We start from the raw sequence: 18,477 nt of genomic DNA, 5'->3' as shown, positions 1-18,477 counted from the left end.
AACATTATCCATAATGTTCTGTTTCTTTTAAGGAAAAGGTTTCATTGTTGGGCGAAAGCATCAAAGTTTGATCTCTGCATGCGCTGAAAAACCTTTTATACTGAAATTAAAAGGCCATAGAGCTGTGTGGATCATTATGAATCCCTTAATATTGGTCCTTGGAATGCCCTTATTTTCCCTAACTAGAGACCACAAATGAGACAGCATTAGATAAAAATCTGTATTTTTATGATAAAGACATTTTTGTTAGGAGTCATTGTTTCCATGATGTTCCCCACTTCATGTTTTACTAGAAGGCTGTAAAAAATTAGCAAGATATGCACAGATGCATTATTTGAATTTTAGTGGAAAAATCCATTTAGTCATTGTACATTGGGGAAAGTTTTTAATTGGTTTGCTGCACTTTTTTTGTGTTTCTGTTTGCTTTACCAATTTAAACTGATTAAGACACTAGAATATTTCTGAATGCAAAATAAAGCGTACCTTTTTTCCTCTCTTAGATTTTTGGGTCTTTGATATCTGGAAAAGGAAATTCTCACAATTAGGAGGAGAAATGTACCTGTTTATAAATTCAAAGAGGCAGAATTCAATACGGATAGAATTTGAGGGACACCATTTTCAGAATTAATTTCAAGAATAAAAAGTGCTTTTCTACTCTAGGACCTTTTTAAGATCTTAAACCGGTTTTATAGCGTAGGCTAGGATTGTACAGAAATTACACATTAAAGATGTCTGTACAGATAAGATTCGTAATGTGCCATCCTTTGAACTGGCCAAGGATGACCGGGAGAAATGCTGAATACATTACAGTGGTTTCAGAGTGCCTGCTATTCATTGCATAGTAGTAAAGAAAGCTAATTTAGAACTCACATAGCAAATTTTGGCGCTATTTGTGAATTTTGGTGTTTTGCATGGTTAATTTTAAAGATTTTTGGCAGCTATATTCTTGATAAAGCAACTGAACACATATTTGCCTGTACAAATGCAAACACACTTCCCCTTTTGTTTCTTTTGTTTCTCTGTTATGTCCTTTTTTTCTTTAATCCTAAAAGTATTTGCTGCCTGTTTTCAATCAGTTTCATGGTTTATAGCCAGTGCTATGAATACAGTACTGTTGTAAAGTATCCGATGCCATTTGGAAGACTGAGGTATTTAAAATTGTAGATAGCATTAAGAGTTTGTTAAACCCATCAACGCAGAGACTGCCAAGGCCTTTGAAGTTTTGTTTTTAAAAAACACAATAAAGCAAAACAAAAACAACCCTAGGTATAAATTGATAAAAAGACCTGTTTCTTTGTGGCTTCACCTTAAATTTTAATTCCGTGTCTGTATTTTTATATTGTAAAACCCTGAATGGTTTGCAGCTACCACCTTGCTGGCATCCAGCTGCTACTGTTCTTGTTGGGGAGCAAGTGCTTCTCAGAAAGCTACGATGTAGTGTTAGTGAGTCCAATTTTCAACACAGTATCATGAAAATATTCAAGTATGTAGAAAAACAGGAAGAATTTCAGTAAATTTTAAGACAAAAATTGGAGATGTTATTGATTGTGATGTGTGTTGTAGCAACCTGGATCCTGAACTGCTTAGTTTGGTTGATTTGGGAAAACTACACAAGTCACATCACCGATTTTACACTTGTTCAGATTCTTAAGAATCCATGTTGAGATTGATGATCTAAATCTGAAACCTTCTATGTTAGAGCTTTTCTTCCCTTTTTTTGTTTGACTCCGCTACCTATAATTTGACTAGATTTAAGGGTCATTCAGAAAAATTTTCCTTCCTTTTATATAATATTGCTAATTTAATGTGGAAGTTACTACATTTAGAACACCACTGTCCATTTGTAACTTTAATTTGATCAGCAGGCTTCTGGAGTAAGCCTCAGAGTCAGATGATATAGTTTTTAAAAATAAATAATTGGTTCCTAAAGCATGCTTTTTTGAATAGACTGTTATAAGTTTAATTTTTCTTTACTCTAAAAAGGAATACAATAGCAAAAATTTGTTAAAGATGTATACATGATTTTTTTTAAACTTAAAAATAATTCAGATTTTAAAAAAATAAATGTTCCAGAGTCATGGTTAAGTGCATTCATTTGTCTTTTGTTGGTTTATCAATATGTGAACTTTAAGGAATTGTGCAACTTTAGAATTCTGTTCACTCTGGATATTGTGTCCTTCTCTTAGAAGTTTCTGCTCTGCTCTTGGGTACATAATTCTTGGTCTCCTTGAAGAGGCATCTAGCTATACATGAAAAATATTTTATATTAATTATGTCAGCAGATGGTTGTTTTAGTATCACACATTGTACATTTTTTACCGATCCACACAGAAATCGTTTTAATTATTTCACATATCCCCTAATTTGGGAGCAGTTTGATTTTCCTGAATTATTTCATTACCTTGTCTTTATGCATATGTTCATTTTTTTCATTACAGAGGCATCATAGGTTTTAATATTAATTTGTCTATACTAAATAGCCATTTTAAAATGCATACGTTAAAACTTAGGTTAAATATTAAACAACTTACATGACTGTGCAAACGGGTATTAAAGTGAAATTAACCATTTTGTTGCCCTTCTTATTCTCTGTAGCATTTCTTGAGGCTTAAAGTGGCATTCTAAAAGCAATTTAAAAATCATGTCAAGCTCAGTTGAACAGAAAAAGGGGCCTACAAGACAGCGCAAATGTGGCTTTTGTAAGTCAAATAGAGACAAGGAATGTGGACAGTTGCTTATATCTGAAAACCAGAAGGTGGCAGCACACCATAAGTGCATGGTAAGTATAGGCTGGCAACCGAGACACCTGAAACCCTGAGAATCCTGACAATGAATATTCCCAAATACGAAAAAACTCAGTTAAAATTTTAAACAGATGGTTTCTCACTAATGCTATGCCATTTTTACTAGAAAATTTCCTTGTAAAGTTAACATCTTATTCACTGTTTCACTGCAATTTCTTTAAATGTGAACCTTAATTTCTTTTAAATGTAATTTATAGCTCTTTTCATCTGCTTTGGTATCATCACACTCTGATAACGAAAGTCTTGGTGGATTTTCTATTGAAGATGTCCAAAAGGAAATTAAAAGAGGCACGAAGCTGGTAAGTTGGTATTTCTGCCTCTTGAGAATAAAACTTATTTTAAGCTCATTAAGGAGGAAATTGCTTAGTTTACAGTGTATTGCATTATTAACATTATGATTTTAAATTGCAGTCTTCCCCACCCCCACCCCCGCCCCCAAACCAGAAATTCCAAGGTTGGGCTTAACTTATTTACCACTCAACAAAAAAGGAGTGAATCAATATTTATATTATTCACTTTGTTTTCCTTTTCAAAAAGAATCAGCATCTTCTTGGAGGCTGTGTTGACTGAGAAAACAAGCAGTTTGCTTAATTTGAATGTATCATGTGTTGAAGTCTTCATTCAGGTGAATTTTCATAATTCAGATGTCTTTTCATCTTCCATCATAAAGTCATTGCGGTCATCATAAATGAAGATGACCGTACCCTTTCAGCAGGAAAATGTTAGCGCTTGCAGTATATGACTGTGGTTCAGCTATATAACCCAGCATTTATAACTTAGTATCGCTTTTCATGGCTTTTACTGTTCCTGTGAAACTCTGCTACATTGAATGATCCTGTAATTGTCTTCTTCTAGCAACCAGGTTGGCAGGATACTATGTTGCTCTTTTGGAAAAGTAACATCATCTCGGTTGGTATTTGTGATCCATTATGGTTTACATTGAAACAACGTCTCTTCATTTGGTTATTATTTTTCTCCTTTGAACCCTTTACTGAAGTTATATCTGCAAATGTGCCGTCAGTAGCTTCACTATTAAGTGCTCCATTATTTTAAAGATGGGTTGGGCAGAACGTAAGTCTATGTTCTTAGGCACTGGATAATCTCATATTTCACAAAGAATCTGAGGAGCAGAACTAGGAACTATCATTTCGATGACCAGGAATAAACTATTTTTTAGAAGTTGTCAGTCTTGTAGTAGTAGAAAAAAAAAAGCAATATGAAGGAGTTCAAGGATTTGAGACTTGCTTTAGGATAAATAGTCTAAAACCCTAGGATCAGTATTGGCACAAATGGGAATTCAGAGGTCAGACAGTTTTTGTGGCAGTGAGACCTTAACTGAAAGTATTTATCTTCCCCCACCCCCAAAACTGTAGTAGTAATAGAATGCTTCATTTTTTTTTAGTGTGATTTTTTATTTGGTGGTTTCAGATTTCTTCATGTTTTTTAAGGCTTGCTGATTTTTGAGAAACAGAGCAGTATGTTTTTATTTCTTAGTCCTTAAAAACAAATTCAGATGTAAAGAAAGAATACTATTTACCTGAAAGTGGTTGTACTGTAAACCTTATTACCCCATTATTTATTCCTTGGCATTATGAATATGCCTGGAAAATGCTTCTACATCCTGACTTGTTAGCATTTTTGTCACTTGGCATGACTGCTCTGGTCCGAACGGGAGCCGTTTTAGTCTCTAATGTTACTTACTATTAACAAATCCAAGGCCTAGTTTTACATGAAGCAGCAGTGTACATCTGGCAGCATTGCTAAATCCAGTGGAGATTTCATTTATTTGGACTTGTTTGTGCAGAGAGCACCAGAACTTTGTACAGGTTTCACTAATATAAATTGTTTTGATTAATTTTTAATGGTATGGTGCAGGGAGTTAATTTTTTCCCAAGTGTAGTGAGTTATAAAGAATTAAATTTGTCCCTTGATCTAGGGAGTGGAAGAACATTGGAGGTTCAGACCACAAGCTATAGTAAGTAACAGACTTGGATGTGAATCCTAGCTCTGTCACTAACTAGCTGGATGACCCTGGGCAATTTATCTACTTCTCTGCGCCATGTTTCCCTCACCTGCTAAAAGGAGATAGTGACAGGACTTGTCTCACAGGGATATTGTGAGAATTAAAAGAGAGACTATACGGGACTTAGCATGTGCCTAGCACGTGGTTAGGACCTGATAAATGATAGCACCCATTGTAGTTAGTGTTTATAAATAATGATATCCTGCTAATGGCATTGTAGGCTAGTGAAAAGCATGCTGGCTGGGAAAGTCATGAGGCTTGTTTTTTGTTTTTTGGTTTTTTTTTTTTTTCAATAACTCCACCACTGACACATTATGTAACTTTAGACAGGTTGTTAACTTATTTGTCTTTTCGCCAATGGTAAACAGATAATGCTGTATCACTGCTTACTAAACAGCGATGTTCCTGTGGCTAAACAGTTCTATGAAAGATAGAGTTACCTTAGGAAAGATGTTTAAAAAGCTGTTTTGAGGCTGTGGGCATCTAGTAGTAAGGAATAGGGTCACAAGGAGGGAACTCTTGAGCCTAGTACATAGTTTTGCTTCTTTTCCTTCTCCCAACTGTCAGAATTTAAATAAGTTACATAGGGGATAGGGCTAGAGTAGCATTCATATATTTAACTTTGATTTCTAGGTGAAAAATAGGTCATGAATACCTGTTGAAAATAAACAGGAGTGCTGGTTCCTGGGTGCTTTCAAGTCAGGTTCCAGCCTATACCTGGTGTTGGCTTAAGATAGGTGCTTACTCGCCCGAAAGAAAAGTAAAGAGAAAAGAGTCTGGGGCTTGCAGTGAAAGTGTTTAGGTGACCAGATGGGTCAGAGTCTTGAGAGCGTGGGAGATCACAGAACAGGAGGTATAGGTATGTGGTTTCTGTGTTCTTACTGCCACCGGCAGTTTTCCAAGGTTTTCATGTCAGTCACAAAGATCAGGGGAGGAAAGCAATTCTGTATGAGCACATTCATCTCTTTTGCATTACTTTTCGGCACCGAGATGGACCAGGAAGAATGTGCCAGAGTACTAAGGATTTTATCATTTGAGTCTTTGTTTTTGCAGTTAAGACCAATATATATATTTCCAGAATGGTTTCCAGTTCCTTTTGCAGCCATATGGAGACAGCACATCTGTACCATCTACTCTTAATTCTCCAGCCAGCTAGCCAAGAAGTGCAAATTTCCAAGTAAAATTATATGAATCATCGTCCCTGTTTGCATTTTCTTTAAGGAGATACTTGGGAGGAGTACATTTGAAGAACATACTCTTTCTGGTTGAAGCTAGGTGGTGAAATCATTAAGAGTATCTACATCGGATAGTTACCGTTGGAATTGGTAACTGTGTCAGATGTATCACTCTGAGAACAGGAGTTCAGAAGGCCATTTAGTTCACCTTCCTCAAGGCCTATGCAAGATTGCCTCCAAGCCATCCAACATAACATTTTCATCTCTGCTCTTCTTAAATATATCCAGAGGTTGTGATTCTACCCAAGCAACTTGAATCATGACCATAATTATATGACACTCTTCAGAATTGAGAAATTCATCCTTCTTTATAACTTAATTATCTCACTTAATTTAAGCTGTTTATTCTAGGTCTCTCTCCTTCCATTAAAGGAAGTATTTGGGTTTTTTCTTTATTAAAACTGGAAAATCTTTCATATACTTGATGAGTATCCGTAGGTCACTCCTAAACTTTCCCCTTTTCAAACTAAATTTTACACGTTTAAAGAAAGCCTCTGAACATTTTTCCTGTTTGTTTTTTTTTTCCAATAGTAGAAATAGCTAACATTTATTGAACACTTAATATGTGGGCAAAGTACTTTAAATACATGATTCTTTATAATCCTGACAATCATAATGTGAGATGGGAGGTATTAATTCTCCCTTTATGGACGAGGAAGCTGAGGCCCGGAGAAGTAACCTGCCTAAGGTCCTATTACTACTAAGTGGCAGAGCTGCCATTTGACTTTAGGGCCAGTGAACTCCACAGCTAGAACTCTTGATCACCCCAGCTTATACTAGACTGCCTTTTAAGCTACCCAACCCAAAACCAGATTTTAAAAAATATAATTATTAGAGCTTAGTAGTTTTTTTTTTTTTTTTAAAGATTTTATTTATTTATTTGACAGAGAGAGACACAGCGAGAGAGGGAACACAAGCAGGGGGAATGGGAGAGGGAGAAGCAGGCTTCCTGCTGAGCAGGGAGCCCGATGCGGGGCTCGATCCCAGGACCCTGGGATCATGACCTGAGCCGAAGGCAGGTGCTTAACGACTGAGCCACCCAGGTGCCCCAGAGCTTAGTAGTTTTTTGAAAAATGTGGAACTACTACTGGATTTAGGACATAATCAGACTCCTTTTAACATGTATTAATAGCACTGTTAGTTTTTAGGACAAAAATCTTATATACGTACTAGGTAAGAGTATTCTGATTCTTTGTTACCCTCAAGATATTTTTTGTGGCCTCTAAAAATGGAAAGACCAGTTTAACATGGTTCTAATGGAGTGTTTGGCACCCTAGAGAAATGGGGTATCTGATTTTGAGAGTTTATGATCTAAATATTGGGTATGCCATGAATCTGCATATATGACAATTCATAGGTACACCTTTTTCTGTGTGGGAGGAGCCTTGCCTATTTAGGTAAGTAAGACTGCTTCCTAGAAATGGCAACATTTAAAAAAGGGAGGGGGGAATGAGTCCAGGAAATAGGTTAACTACCAGAATGGGTCATTGAGACCGGCAGTAATGGATTCGAGTTAAGGTGGGATAATGGTAAGGTCTTTGAACCTTAGGCAGGAATTTCTTCTTGGATAGGAGGGGATGGGGACAGGCAAAGCAGTTTTCAGGAGAAGAGGGATATACAGTAGTCATTGTGGAGAATGAAATATAATCATGGCAGCATATTTGTCTGCTGTACGTAAATGTCCTGCAAGGGCATCTTAAAACTCAACCTGTCTAAACCATTATTCATCATCTTCCCTGCCCGGAACCCCGATTCTCTTTCTGAATCCGTTACCTTCAACTCTTCTTACACATCTGTCACATTGGTTCTCCTTTGGGATGTCTCTGCTGACTTTTCTTTCGTAATGTTACCCTGTACGCAGTCTTCCTTTTCCCATCCTTCCAACATACTGCTGCTAATTGCTGGATCTCTACTTCCCTGACTTCGAACTTGCACTGACGCCTTCGTGATACAAAATCATACCCAGAGGCCTCAGCCTGTCCTTCAGAAGTCATAACTCACCTTGTCCGTTCTTGATCTCATTCTCTGTCCTCTTGGCTTCCCAAACATCTGTTTGTCCCCACTGCTGTGCACATACTGATATTATTCATTCTAGCTGTTTCCTAGCTGCTTCTCAGTTCTGTTTTTAAGTTCAGCTCAAACTTCACCTCTGTCATAGAGTTTAACATGATATGCACGGTATTTGTTACATGTGTGCAAGCCTTCCTTCCCCACTATATTCTGGTCTCTGGGAGGGTGGAGACTCTTCTCATGGCCTAGCATAGGATTAAGTGGGGATAATGCATGGAAGACACTTAGCACAGTACTCGATGTCTCATTTGTGCTCAATAGCATTCTAATCAATAGGTGGGCACTCATTAATTGTTGGATTGTTGGAGAAGAGCTTCAGTTGGATAATAGTGTGAAACCTTAATAATGGGCTAGGTGTAGATTGGCCAGGGAAGTAATGGTAGAGCATAAAATTCCTCTTTTTTGGTTAATCAGTGCTCTAGTGTGGTTTGCAGCTCTAGCGGTTTGAAAAGGAAGGAGAGAAATCTAGTGGGAAAAAATCCAGTTGGTTATTTGTTCAGGATGGTGGAGAGCTGTGTATGCCTCACCCAGGAGGGTTTGCATGTTTCTTCAACATTCCCTGGCCCAGTGTGGTGTTATTTTTGTTGTTTCCCTGGGCATGGTATTTGTCAAGCCCTCGCCCTAGAATCTAGAATTCATCTCTCTGTCCATTTATCAGTTATTTAATTTAGTGCCTACTTTGTACCAAGCACAAGGCAAGACACCTCGGTGGCGGTGCCACTGTGAATACATACAGTTTAGCCTTAGGAGTATGTAGAGAATGCCACCGGAGAGCTGGGATGGAGGAGCATCAGTAATTCTATTGGGGAAGTCAGAAGGCTTCATAGAAAGTGACATTTGAAATGTGTTCCAGTGGGAAAGTGATGTCGTAGAAGTCAGAGGGGGGAGAGTTTCAAGGAGGAGGAAGTGGGCAAAGATACTAGGTAAGTATTAAATGCCAGTGCTATTTTAAAGTAGAGTGAATGGCTCATTTAGCATTCAGTAAGGACAAAACGGAGTGCCCACAGTGCATAGAATGCTACGGCTGTTCACTGCATGCAGAGAAGCAGAAGATACCAGGTGATCGGTCAGTGGTGCTACTAAATCCTTAGAGCAGTGGTCCTTACCCAACTATGAAATCTGAAGGGGAGTGAGCAGGGGATTGCAGGCGTGTATCTTTTGAAAAAGGTTCCCAAATAATTTTTTTTGAAAGATTTTATTTGAGAGAGAGAGAGAGCGCATGCGCACCAGTGTGGGGGGAGGGGCAGAGGGAGAAGCACATCTCTGCTGCGCAGGGAGCCTGACAACACAGGGGCTCAATCCCAGGACCCTGGGATCATGACCTGAGCCAAAGGCAGATGCTTAACCAACTGAGCCACCCAGGCGCCCGCGCTCCCCCCCCCCCCCAATGATTTTGGATGAACACTCTTGGTTATGGACCATTGCCTTAGAGGGGTCGGCAAACTTTGTGTCCAGGGCCAGATTATAACTATTTAAGGATTTGCCAGCTATATTGTCTCTGTTGCAGTCACAGACAATACACAAGGAAATGAGAATGTGTTCCAATAAAACTTTATTTTCAGAAATGGATGGTGGGCTGGATTGGACTTGCAGGACCCTGCCTTAGGGTATTTTTGTGGAAAAACAGGTAAATTCTTCCTGCAGATTTGTTCACTGGCCTCATTGTCATCTGTGTAACTAAGTGTAAATCCATCATGAGTGTATTCATCTATATGTGTATTTTTTTATAAAGCTCAGATTATGGCATGCAGATTAATTTTAATGTGTGCAAATATTTTACCTGTCATTTATATTAAAATGAATTTTGCTTTACTTTGGAGGTGATTAAGGAGAATGAATGTAAGGCGAAAGAGAAACTTCAAGTCCAGTGATGGAGAAAATCAGGTCTTTGACTATTACTGAATAAGTTAATTTTTTTTCCTTTGCCTTCATTAAATACTTCTTTGTAATTGGGAATAATGTAAATTTATGTCATTATATAACTAGTTCTCATTTATTTGTGCTAATGGAGGAGAACCCAAACCAGTAATGTAAAATAATCTATGTCTGGTTTGGGGGTATATCTTGGTACTTACTTGAGCATGGATGTGTATTTGACATTCTTCACTGATTAAGAATAGCAGGCAGCATGTTTAGAGTTTAGAGTATCCTCAGCCTGAGAGACATACACCTGAGAACAGCCTGAACCTATCGATCTGAGCTCAGAAAAACTCTGAATGTTTTCAGGTGAAAAAAAAAAAACCTTCAAAAGCTACAATAAGAGAATTTAAATTGCTCATCAGTGATGACTCATAAAGTATGAGTATGGAGTATGTGATATTCAGAGCAAGGTCGGGGGACTAGGTTAAGGAAGAACTTGATAGGCTTACTTAGTTCATGGCCCTCCAGTTCTAAAAAGATTTCTGAACTGATTTGTTCAGTAACTGCTTAGATTTAGTCTGTTACTCTAGTAAAAACAAGTACTTTTCAGTGGCCCTGTTCTTTAGAAACACTTGGAATTTAAGGTCCTAACCTATCAGGTGTGTGCTTTTCTGATGACTTTGATGGCTTTCAGATGTCATTTTTGCTTACTAGCTTTCCATTTAGACCTAATTATTATATAAAGTTTATTATTATTAATAATATATTGTGAAATTTGTGCTTTTATAAGACCCTCTTCAAAATGCTGAACTATTTTTTTTAATTGTAGCCCTAGCATAAACCAGAAACAGTCCTGAGTTCATGTTCCACCCTACCATGCAGTGCTATTTTTAGGATTTTTTTTTGAAGATTTTATTTATTTATTTGAGAGAGAGAGTGCGCGCGCGCACAGAGGGAGAGGGAGAAGCAGACTCCTCCTGGATCAGGGAGCCCAACGTGGGGTTCGATCCCAGGACCCTGAGATCATGACCTGAGCCAAAGGCAGACGCTTAACCGCCTGAGCTACCCAGGTGCCCCATAGGAGTTTTTAAAAAATATTTATTTATTTTTAGAGACAGTGAGGGAGAGCAGGAGGAGGGGCAGAAGGAGAGGGAGAGAATCTCAAGCAGACTCTGCACTGAGCGTGGAGCCTGATGTGGGGCTCGATCCCAGGACCCTGAGATCATGACCTGGGCTGAAATGAAGGGTTGGTCGCTCAACTATCTGAGCTACCCAGGCACCTCTCTTCTTAGGAATTTTTAACCTGTAAATCAGACAGCTGTCACTTAACCAGATAATTCCGAGGTCACTCTGAGCTTTCTAACCATGTTGGATAGGTGAGGTCTTCCTGTAAGTAAAGTAATGAACCTGGAGTTTAGGAGCATTTTTTTAGGCAGCTCTGAAAACTTACCCCAACTGCCTTGTCCCGCATTCTGGTTTTTACTGGAGGTAGTGTTATCTGTTATTGAAAACGACAGACGCCAGTGTCAGGTGGACTGCCCTCACTTTATTTTTGTCTCATGTCTCCTGTGCAGATACCCTAGGTACCCTGTTCCCAACTCCAGTGCCTTTGGCATGTTTTCTTTGCCTACAGACTCAAGAATATGGCCTCATTTTGGAGCCTCTCTGGCATTGTCGTACGTGTATAGCTCTCTTCTTGGAGCAGATGTCTTGAGAGCAGTAACTACTTGGCTGTGAGGATTTAGATCTGTACAGTGGTGGTCGGTCACTGATACACATGGTCCACACACGGCAGTTAAGCTGTGCAAAGCTAAGTCGTAGCAAGCCCTTTGTCCCTTGCTTCCCTATGACTCTGTCTAGCCATCAGACTCTAGCTTTTCCCCCGAAAGCCATCCCTTTCTGCCTATCCTAGAAGTTGGGAATCTCATTTTAGTTTTACTTTGTGTCTATCTGTGCCCTTGGCTGAGTTTTCCCTGAGCTTTACCCATAGCTACTGAGAAAGCAGTATTTCTCCTTTTATTCCTTAGGACTTCTGCCTTTTACAAACTGAATTTCAGCCCTGGCCTGGTTCAGTTGACTGAGGAGCAGGTACATGCCAGCCTCTGGCTCCCACAGGACTTTAGCTAAGTCATAGTCCTTTCGGTTCCCTTTGTCGGCTCTTATGTGTGACTTAGTTCCTCTTTAATCTGTGGGTCAGTCCCTTGAGACTCAGTTTGTCAGGTACAGCTTAACGTTAACATAGGATAGCTTCACAGATTTTAGAATGGTGGTTACCACAGACAGGCAGGGAGGGTGCGGAGATGTTGGTTAAAGGATACAAAGTTGCATTTCACTAACATTAAAATATTGTGCCATACATCCTAAATATATATAACTCTTAGCAAAAAAAAAAAAATTTAAAGTTAGTATAGCTTCTAACCATACTATAAAGATGACGTGCAAACATCTGTACTAGGATGGGGCCTTTTTTTTCCAGTCTCCCCATTTCAGAAGAGGTGATTGAGTTTTGAGGCTTACTAGGTCTACTAGGTAGCAAACTGAAGAGAGGAGGAAAAATAAAAGAAAAATCATTATCAACAAATTTTCACCTCTACTTAAAGAACTTGAAATCAGGGTATGAACAGGATAAGCTGACAGTTGACATTTATACTTCTGTTGGGGGCAGGAAATTAGCCCTCAACAGAATATTTGCTGTGTGGGATAGACATTTTTGCAGGGGGAAGAGGTCCACAGTTACTTCACCATGTTCCTGTCAGGTGAACTTTCATTTTCCCACATTTGAAAGAGTCACGGGTAGTGCAAACTTGATGTTAAATGACAGCTGACAGTCCTTCTGCTAGGAGCCCAGTAGGGACTGTGACAAATTTGAGGGCAAATGTTTTATGTAAAGAGAAATACAGGATAACATTATTTGGGTCCAACCAACTGCAGCCTTGCTGTGTTGGGGATCCCATTTTCCTAGGACTCTACTTTTTTCAAGAGAGGTCGTCTTTGTTTTATTTCCCATAACTTTCTTTTTTTTTTTTTAAGGAAAGTGTACAGCCACCTATCTGGTTTTCCAACTTCTCTAATTTTTCTTTTTCTGTCTTGATTCTCAACCTTGTATCTCACAGGGCTAATCTTTTCCTCCCAAATATTCTCACCTCTCTTCATTCTGTGCCCCTTCAACTGGATTGTTCTTCTCAATTTTACCTTTCCAAATTCTAGATCAGACTCTTCAAATTTGTAGACACGCTTGAAGATTATTATGTTAAATCTGTAGGTATTAGAACATGAATGAGAAAAAATATACCGGAAGATATTAAAATCTTCAATAACAGTAAGCTTAAAGTGAACACATTTATCAAGCACTGCTTTGTAAAGCACAGTGTCAGTCTTCCAAAAAACTCAAGTCTAGAAACAACTGATGGATAAAATCTATACATTTATGAGTATAATTAGCCGTACAAGGAAGTAAAATGGTAAGAACCAAAATGAATACTGTATCTTAAGTCCCACAGGAGTTCAGGGATAAAAGAATTATTTAGGGGTTGGGGTGTATAGTATAGCAGACTTCAAGATAACAGTTACGTTTCCATTTTGTGTTCATAGGTACATAAGCATGTTTAAATTGTATATTTAGTTTTATTATGGGTACTTTTTGCTATTAGCATCTTGCCAGAATTTCATATACAAGTGGGTATTTTGGCTTTTATATGAATGCTGCTTAAAATAGATCCAGTAAATTCTAATTGAGAAAAATTCCTACTGCTAACCTTAAAAAGAATTTTCCACTCTTTGAAACCATTTTTATTGGAATATCTTCTTCTTTTCTTCCTTGAGGAACTGACAAAAGTGAGAATGAGCTTTTTCTCACTGAAAAATTTTTATCTGTCCTAAATTGCTGTAGTTAACTCGTGATACTTTGGGCAGATTTAAATTAAGAACCAGCAAAGACAAATTTTGATATATTTTGGACATTTGGTTTCCTTCTTATTCTCAATAAACTGATAGATGGATATTAAAAGCATTTGCTAGTGTATTCCCCCCAAAATAATTTTTTGTATGTGAAAGTATTTTTGCCCATTGTAGAAAAATCAGAAAATACAGGAAATTGTAAAGAAAACCAACCACCTAGTGACAGCCCCTCAGCATTTTGCTGTACCTACTTCCTCCCATTTTCAAAGAACTTATAAACATAATTGTGATCATAATTAACATAGTTTCGTATCCTGCTTTATTCTTCATTTAGTATTATACATAAACATTTTCCCATGCCATTAAGTTTTCTTTGGAGAGTGGCTATAGAATATTTCTAAATATGGGTGTGCTATAATTCAAAGATTTTTCAGTTGTTTTCCATGAGTGGTTTTACATTTTGGGCTATTGTAAACAATTCTGCAATGAAGATGATATGTATATAAATCATTTGAATCTCATTTTTTTAGACTAGATTAATAGAAGTAAAGTTAGTGGATCGGGAAATAAGAACTTTTTTTTTTTTTTTAAAGATTTTATTTATTTATTTGAGAGAGAGAATGAGATAGAGATAGAGAGAGAGCATGAGACGGGGGAGGGTCAGAGGGAGAAGCAGACTCCCTGCCGAGCAGGGAGCCCGATGCGGGACTCGATCCTGGGACTCCAGGATCATGACCTGAGCCGAAGGCAGTTGCTTAACCAACTGAGCCACCCAGGCGCCCCGGGAAATAAGAACTTTTTAATTAATTAATTTATTTATTTTAAAGATTTTATTTATTTATTTGACAGAGAGAGACACAGCGAGAGAGGGAACACAAGCAGGGGGAGTGGGAGAGGGAGAAGCAGGCTTCCCACCCAGCAGAGAGCCCGATGTGGGGCTTGATCCCAGGACCCTGGGATCATGACCTGAGCCGAAGGCAGACGCTTAACGACTGAGCCACCCAGGCGCCCCAATAAGAACTTTTTTAAAAGCTCTTTGATAAATAAGGCGAGCTGCTATCCAGAGTACAGTGATTTCCAGCAGGATATGAGAGGACCCATCTCACTGTATTTTTGCCAGTGTTGAGCCAAGTACAGTATTTTTAATAGTCCCTCCCCTCTCATTTTTGCTTGCTAATTGAATTCAAAATTTTTTTTTCAAAATATACCTGTGCAAATCCATTTTTGATGAAATTTCAAGATGAACTACTTGCAGTAGAGTTCTTCAAGAGGTGGGGTAATGTTCAACTTGTTAAGATAAAAAAAACAGGTTGTAAAATAGTATGTACAGAATTACATAGAAAAATACTTGCATGTAAACATTGTGACATGCTGTAAGTGCATTTCTGCTTGGTAAGCATGAGTTGTTTTTTTAATTTCCTTTTTGCCCTTGTGTTTTCCAAAATTTCTATAGTGTGTTTTTTTGATGAAAGATAAAATTTGCTAAAATGATAAAACTTCATAATTAAGCTGTAGTATGAATGCTCACCTTCTCAAGAATTTACAAGCCACCCAAAGGTATTTAACAGCTTTTCCTGCTTGATAATTTGGCACAATATTTCTTTTTACAGTAATACTTTGAGGTTTCTGTATTTAAGGAAATGGAGTATTTCCCTAGTATTAATAATGGGCACTGGCCCTCATGTTTTCTGGGATGTACCTGTATTGAGAATGTTTCTGACTTAGACAGGAGTATTTCTTAAATGACAGTTTGAATGAGAGGTTGAGTGTTTGACTTGCTTAGAGAAGTGTAAGGAATTTTATTGGAATTTATATTAGCTTCTCAGTATACCCAAATTGCTCAGGGGCCAAGTAATCCAAAAGTTAGGATGGTAAGTGTTCTTTATGTTAAAATTAATAGAGGAATGAGAACAGTTCCGAATGAGGTATCTAGCAACCAAGAAACAGTTTTTAAGATTTACCTTACAGTGAATTTATTTTGGCATGGCATCTATAGCTTAGGAGGATAGCCTCCTTAAAACTGCACTCAGTACCGTATACTATGATATGTTAATCAAAACCACTAACAGTCATTGTTATGTGCTTTTTTTTTGAAGAGCTTTTTCCTACATTGAGAGCATAAGCTAGTTAAACCATAAGAATTATCTAATAAAGTCAGAAGGTAAATTACATTAAAATACGTTTAGAGTCCATTCTTCTATTTGCCTGAATTCATAATACAAGAGGTAAGTAACATAGATTAAATTAAAATAGATGAGCATATTTTCACAAATTGACATCACAAAATATTTTTAGAGCTTGAGATATTTAAAAATCTACTCAATTTTTTATCCTTCTTCCCTCACTTGAAATTAATTTTACCAAGTTCCCCAATAGTATGTGAGGTTTTGTTTTGTTTTTTTGTTTTGTTTTGTTTTGTTTTTTTCCGATTTTCATTAAGTGGAAGTGTGAAGGAAAAATTTTTTCTGGTATGAGACATTTTTCGCAGTTACCCATTTCCAGGAAAATCTGGATTGTGAAAAGGTCTAAGTTATATACAGCTTACATTCCTGATTTGTAACATTTCAAATTTTCTCTTGACCACAGTGAAACAATAGACATTAATAATATTCCATTAATTTTGTCAGTGTTTAATCTGGGGGGAAAAAAATACCCCTAGTAGAATTTTATTCAGATTATTTCTAGGCGAGAAAACAAAAGTAGCATTATCAGTTACAAAACTTTTCAATAACCAATTTGTTTTCCTTGACAGAGATTGATATGCCTCTAACCTGACATCACGGCCTTAGCAAAATCGCACACTAATAATAATTATTTTATTGTTTTGCTGTAGATGTGTTCTTTGTGCCATTGTCCTGGAGCAACAATTGGTTGTGATGTGAAAACATGTCACAGGACATACCACTACCACTGTGCATTGCATGATAAAGCTCAAATACGAGAGAAACCTTCACAAGGAATTTACATGTAATTATTTAACTTCTCTTTAAGTTTTTTTTAGCAGTCATATTTTCTTTAGGCTTTTGTAAAAGTTTTTCCCATTTCAGAGCATTTCATCATCATTGTAAAGGGGGTTTTTGGTAAGGAATTTAATGGTTAGAGAAATGGCATAGGACGTTTAATAAGATTTTTGGAATCCAGCTTGTGGATGGGGTGAAGTGTACTGCTCATTTTCTTAATTTGAAAAACGAGTTTAGTTTGTTTACTTGATAATTTTTGATTTCTTCATTTTTTTTATAGGGTTTATTGCCGAAAACACAAGAAAACTGCACATAACTCTGAAGGTACGTCATGTAGCCACTTTTCAACATCAAGAAGAAATTTGAGTGAATTCTACTATACTAATTTTTGCCATAAGGTGTATCTCAATATTGAATACATTTCAAAGAATTAAGAAAAGTGTTAGGATAAACTACATAGTGAAAAAGATCTGGATTTTTGAGAAAATTTTTACCCCTGAAGTTTTTGTAAGGAGTACGTTGAGAATATATTTTATCTTTAGAAAAAAGGATGCTAGTGATTTTGGATTTCTGTGTTCATGTAAGTGTTAGTAGATTGTAAAATTAATAATTGGGATCTTTTTTACTGTCAGATGAGCTAGAGATACTGGTACCTTTTGTGATCACCAGGCTTCCTGTTAAATTTTCACATTGTACTTTTTTGAAAATATAGACATGTTCATAAGAAGTGATCAATTTTAAAATATATTAACTTTTAAAATTACTTTATAGTTTGTTTCCCCTTAAATTTATATAAAACAAGGTTAGGGGTGTTTATATGTAGTTAGCCAAGTTGTCCTTGGTCTTTAAAAGGGATGGGAAAGTTCTTAAATTGAATTCTGACTTGTTTCACACCTTTGCAAACAGATGGGTTTTTTTTTTTTTTTTAAAGATTTTATTTATTTGAGAGAGAGAAAGTGAGAGAGAGAGAGCGCAAGAGGGGGTAGGGTTAGAGGGAGAAGCAGACTCCCCACCGAGCAGGGAGCCCGACGCGGGACTCGATCCCGGGACTCCGGGATCATGACCTGAGCTGAAGGCAGTCGCTTAACCAACTGAGCCACCCAGGCGCCCCGCAAACAGATGGTTTTGATTAGCAATATACAAAGGCTTAGATTTAATCTGAGATTGTTCTATCCTTCCATTTAAATTAGATATCTTTAGTTTTTGTTAGCCTTTGAGAACGTGTTGCTTAGAATTAGAATGGTTTGAGGGGCGCCTCGGTGGCTCAGTCAGTTAAGCGTCTGCCTTCGGCTCAGGTCATGATCCCGGGTCCTGGGATCGAGCCCCACATCGGGCTCCCTGCTCGGCAGGAAGCCTGCTTCTCCCTTCTCCCACTCCCCCGCTTGTGTTCCTGCTCTTGCTCTCTCTCTTTCTCTCTCTGTCAAATAAATAAATAAAATCTAAAATAAAAAAAAAGAATTAGAATGGTTTGAACCTGTTGATTTAGGAAGTGGTTTCCTGTGTCAAGATTTACGTAATTATCAGTGTTAGCATGTTAAAGTTTGTGACCCTTTTTGATATCTTAGATTGTGGCTATATCCTCCACTTTGGGACTCTACATTAGTTCCAATACTTCAGTGTAGTGCTGG

General features: G+C 37.6%; 1 protein-coding gene across 2 annotated transcripts in view; it reads left to right on the top strand.

Moving 5' to 3' along the window:
* The window catches only part of LOC118552865 (PHD finger protein 6), a 47,336-nt gene that overhangs the window by 1,569 nt on the left and 27,290 nt on the right, over positions 1 to 18,477 (top strand). For both annotated transcript variants that reach the window (XM_078064519.1, XM_078064520.1), the window contains exons 2-5: positions 2,596 to 2,779; positions 3,002 to 3,103; positions 16,723 to 16,856; positions 17,130 to 17,173. In XM_078064519.1, the coding sequence (XP_077920645.1) occupies positions 2,642 to 2,779; positions 3,002 to 3,103; positions 16,723 to 16,856; positions 17,130 to 17,173 (418 nt within the window). In that variant the 5' untranslated portion in view covers positions 2,596 to 2,641. The remainder of the gene's footprint in view (positions 1 to 2,595; positions 2,780 to 3,001; positions 3,104 to 16,722; positions 16,857 to 17,129; positions 17,174 to 18,477) is intronic.

The sequence above is a fragment of the Halichoerus grypus genome, chromosome X, assembly GCF_964656455.1.
Source record: "Halichoerus grypus chromosome X, mHalGry1.hap1.1, whole genome shotgun sequence".
Taxonomy (NCBI): domain Eukaryota; kingdom Metazoa; phylum Chordata; class Mammalia; order Carnivora; family Phocidae; genus Halichoerus; species Halichoerus grypus.
This window is presented reverse-complemented; position numbering and strand designations above follow the sequence as displayed.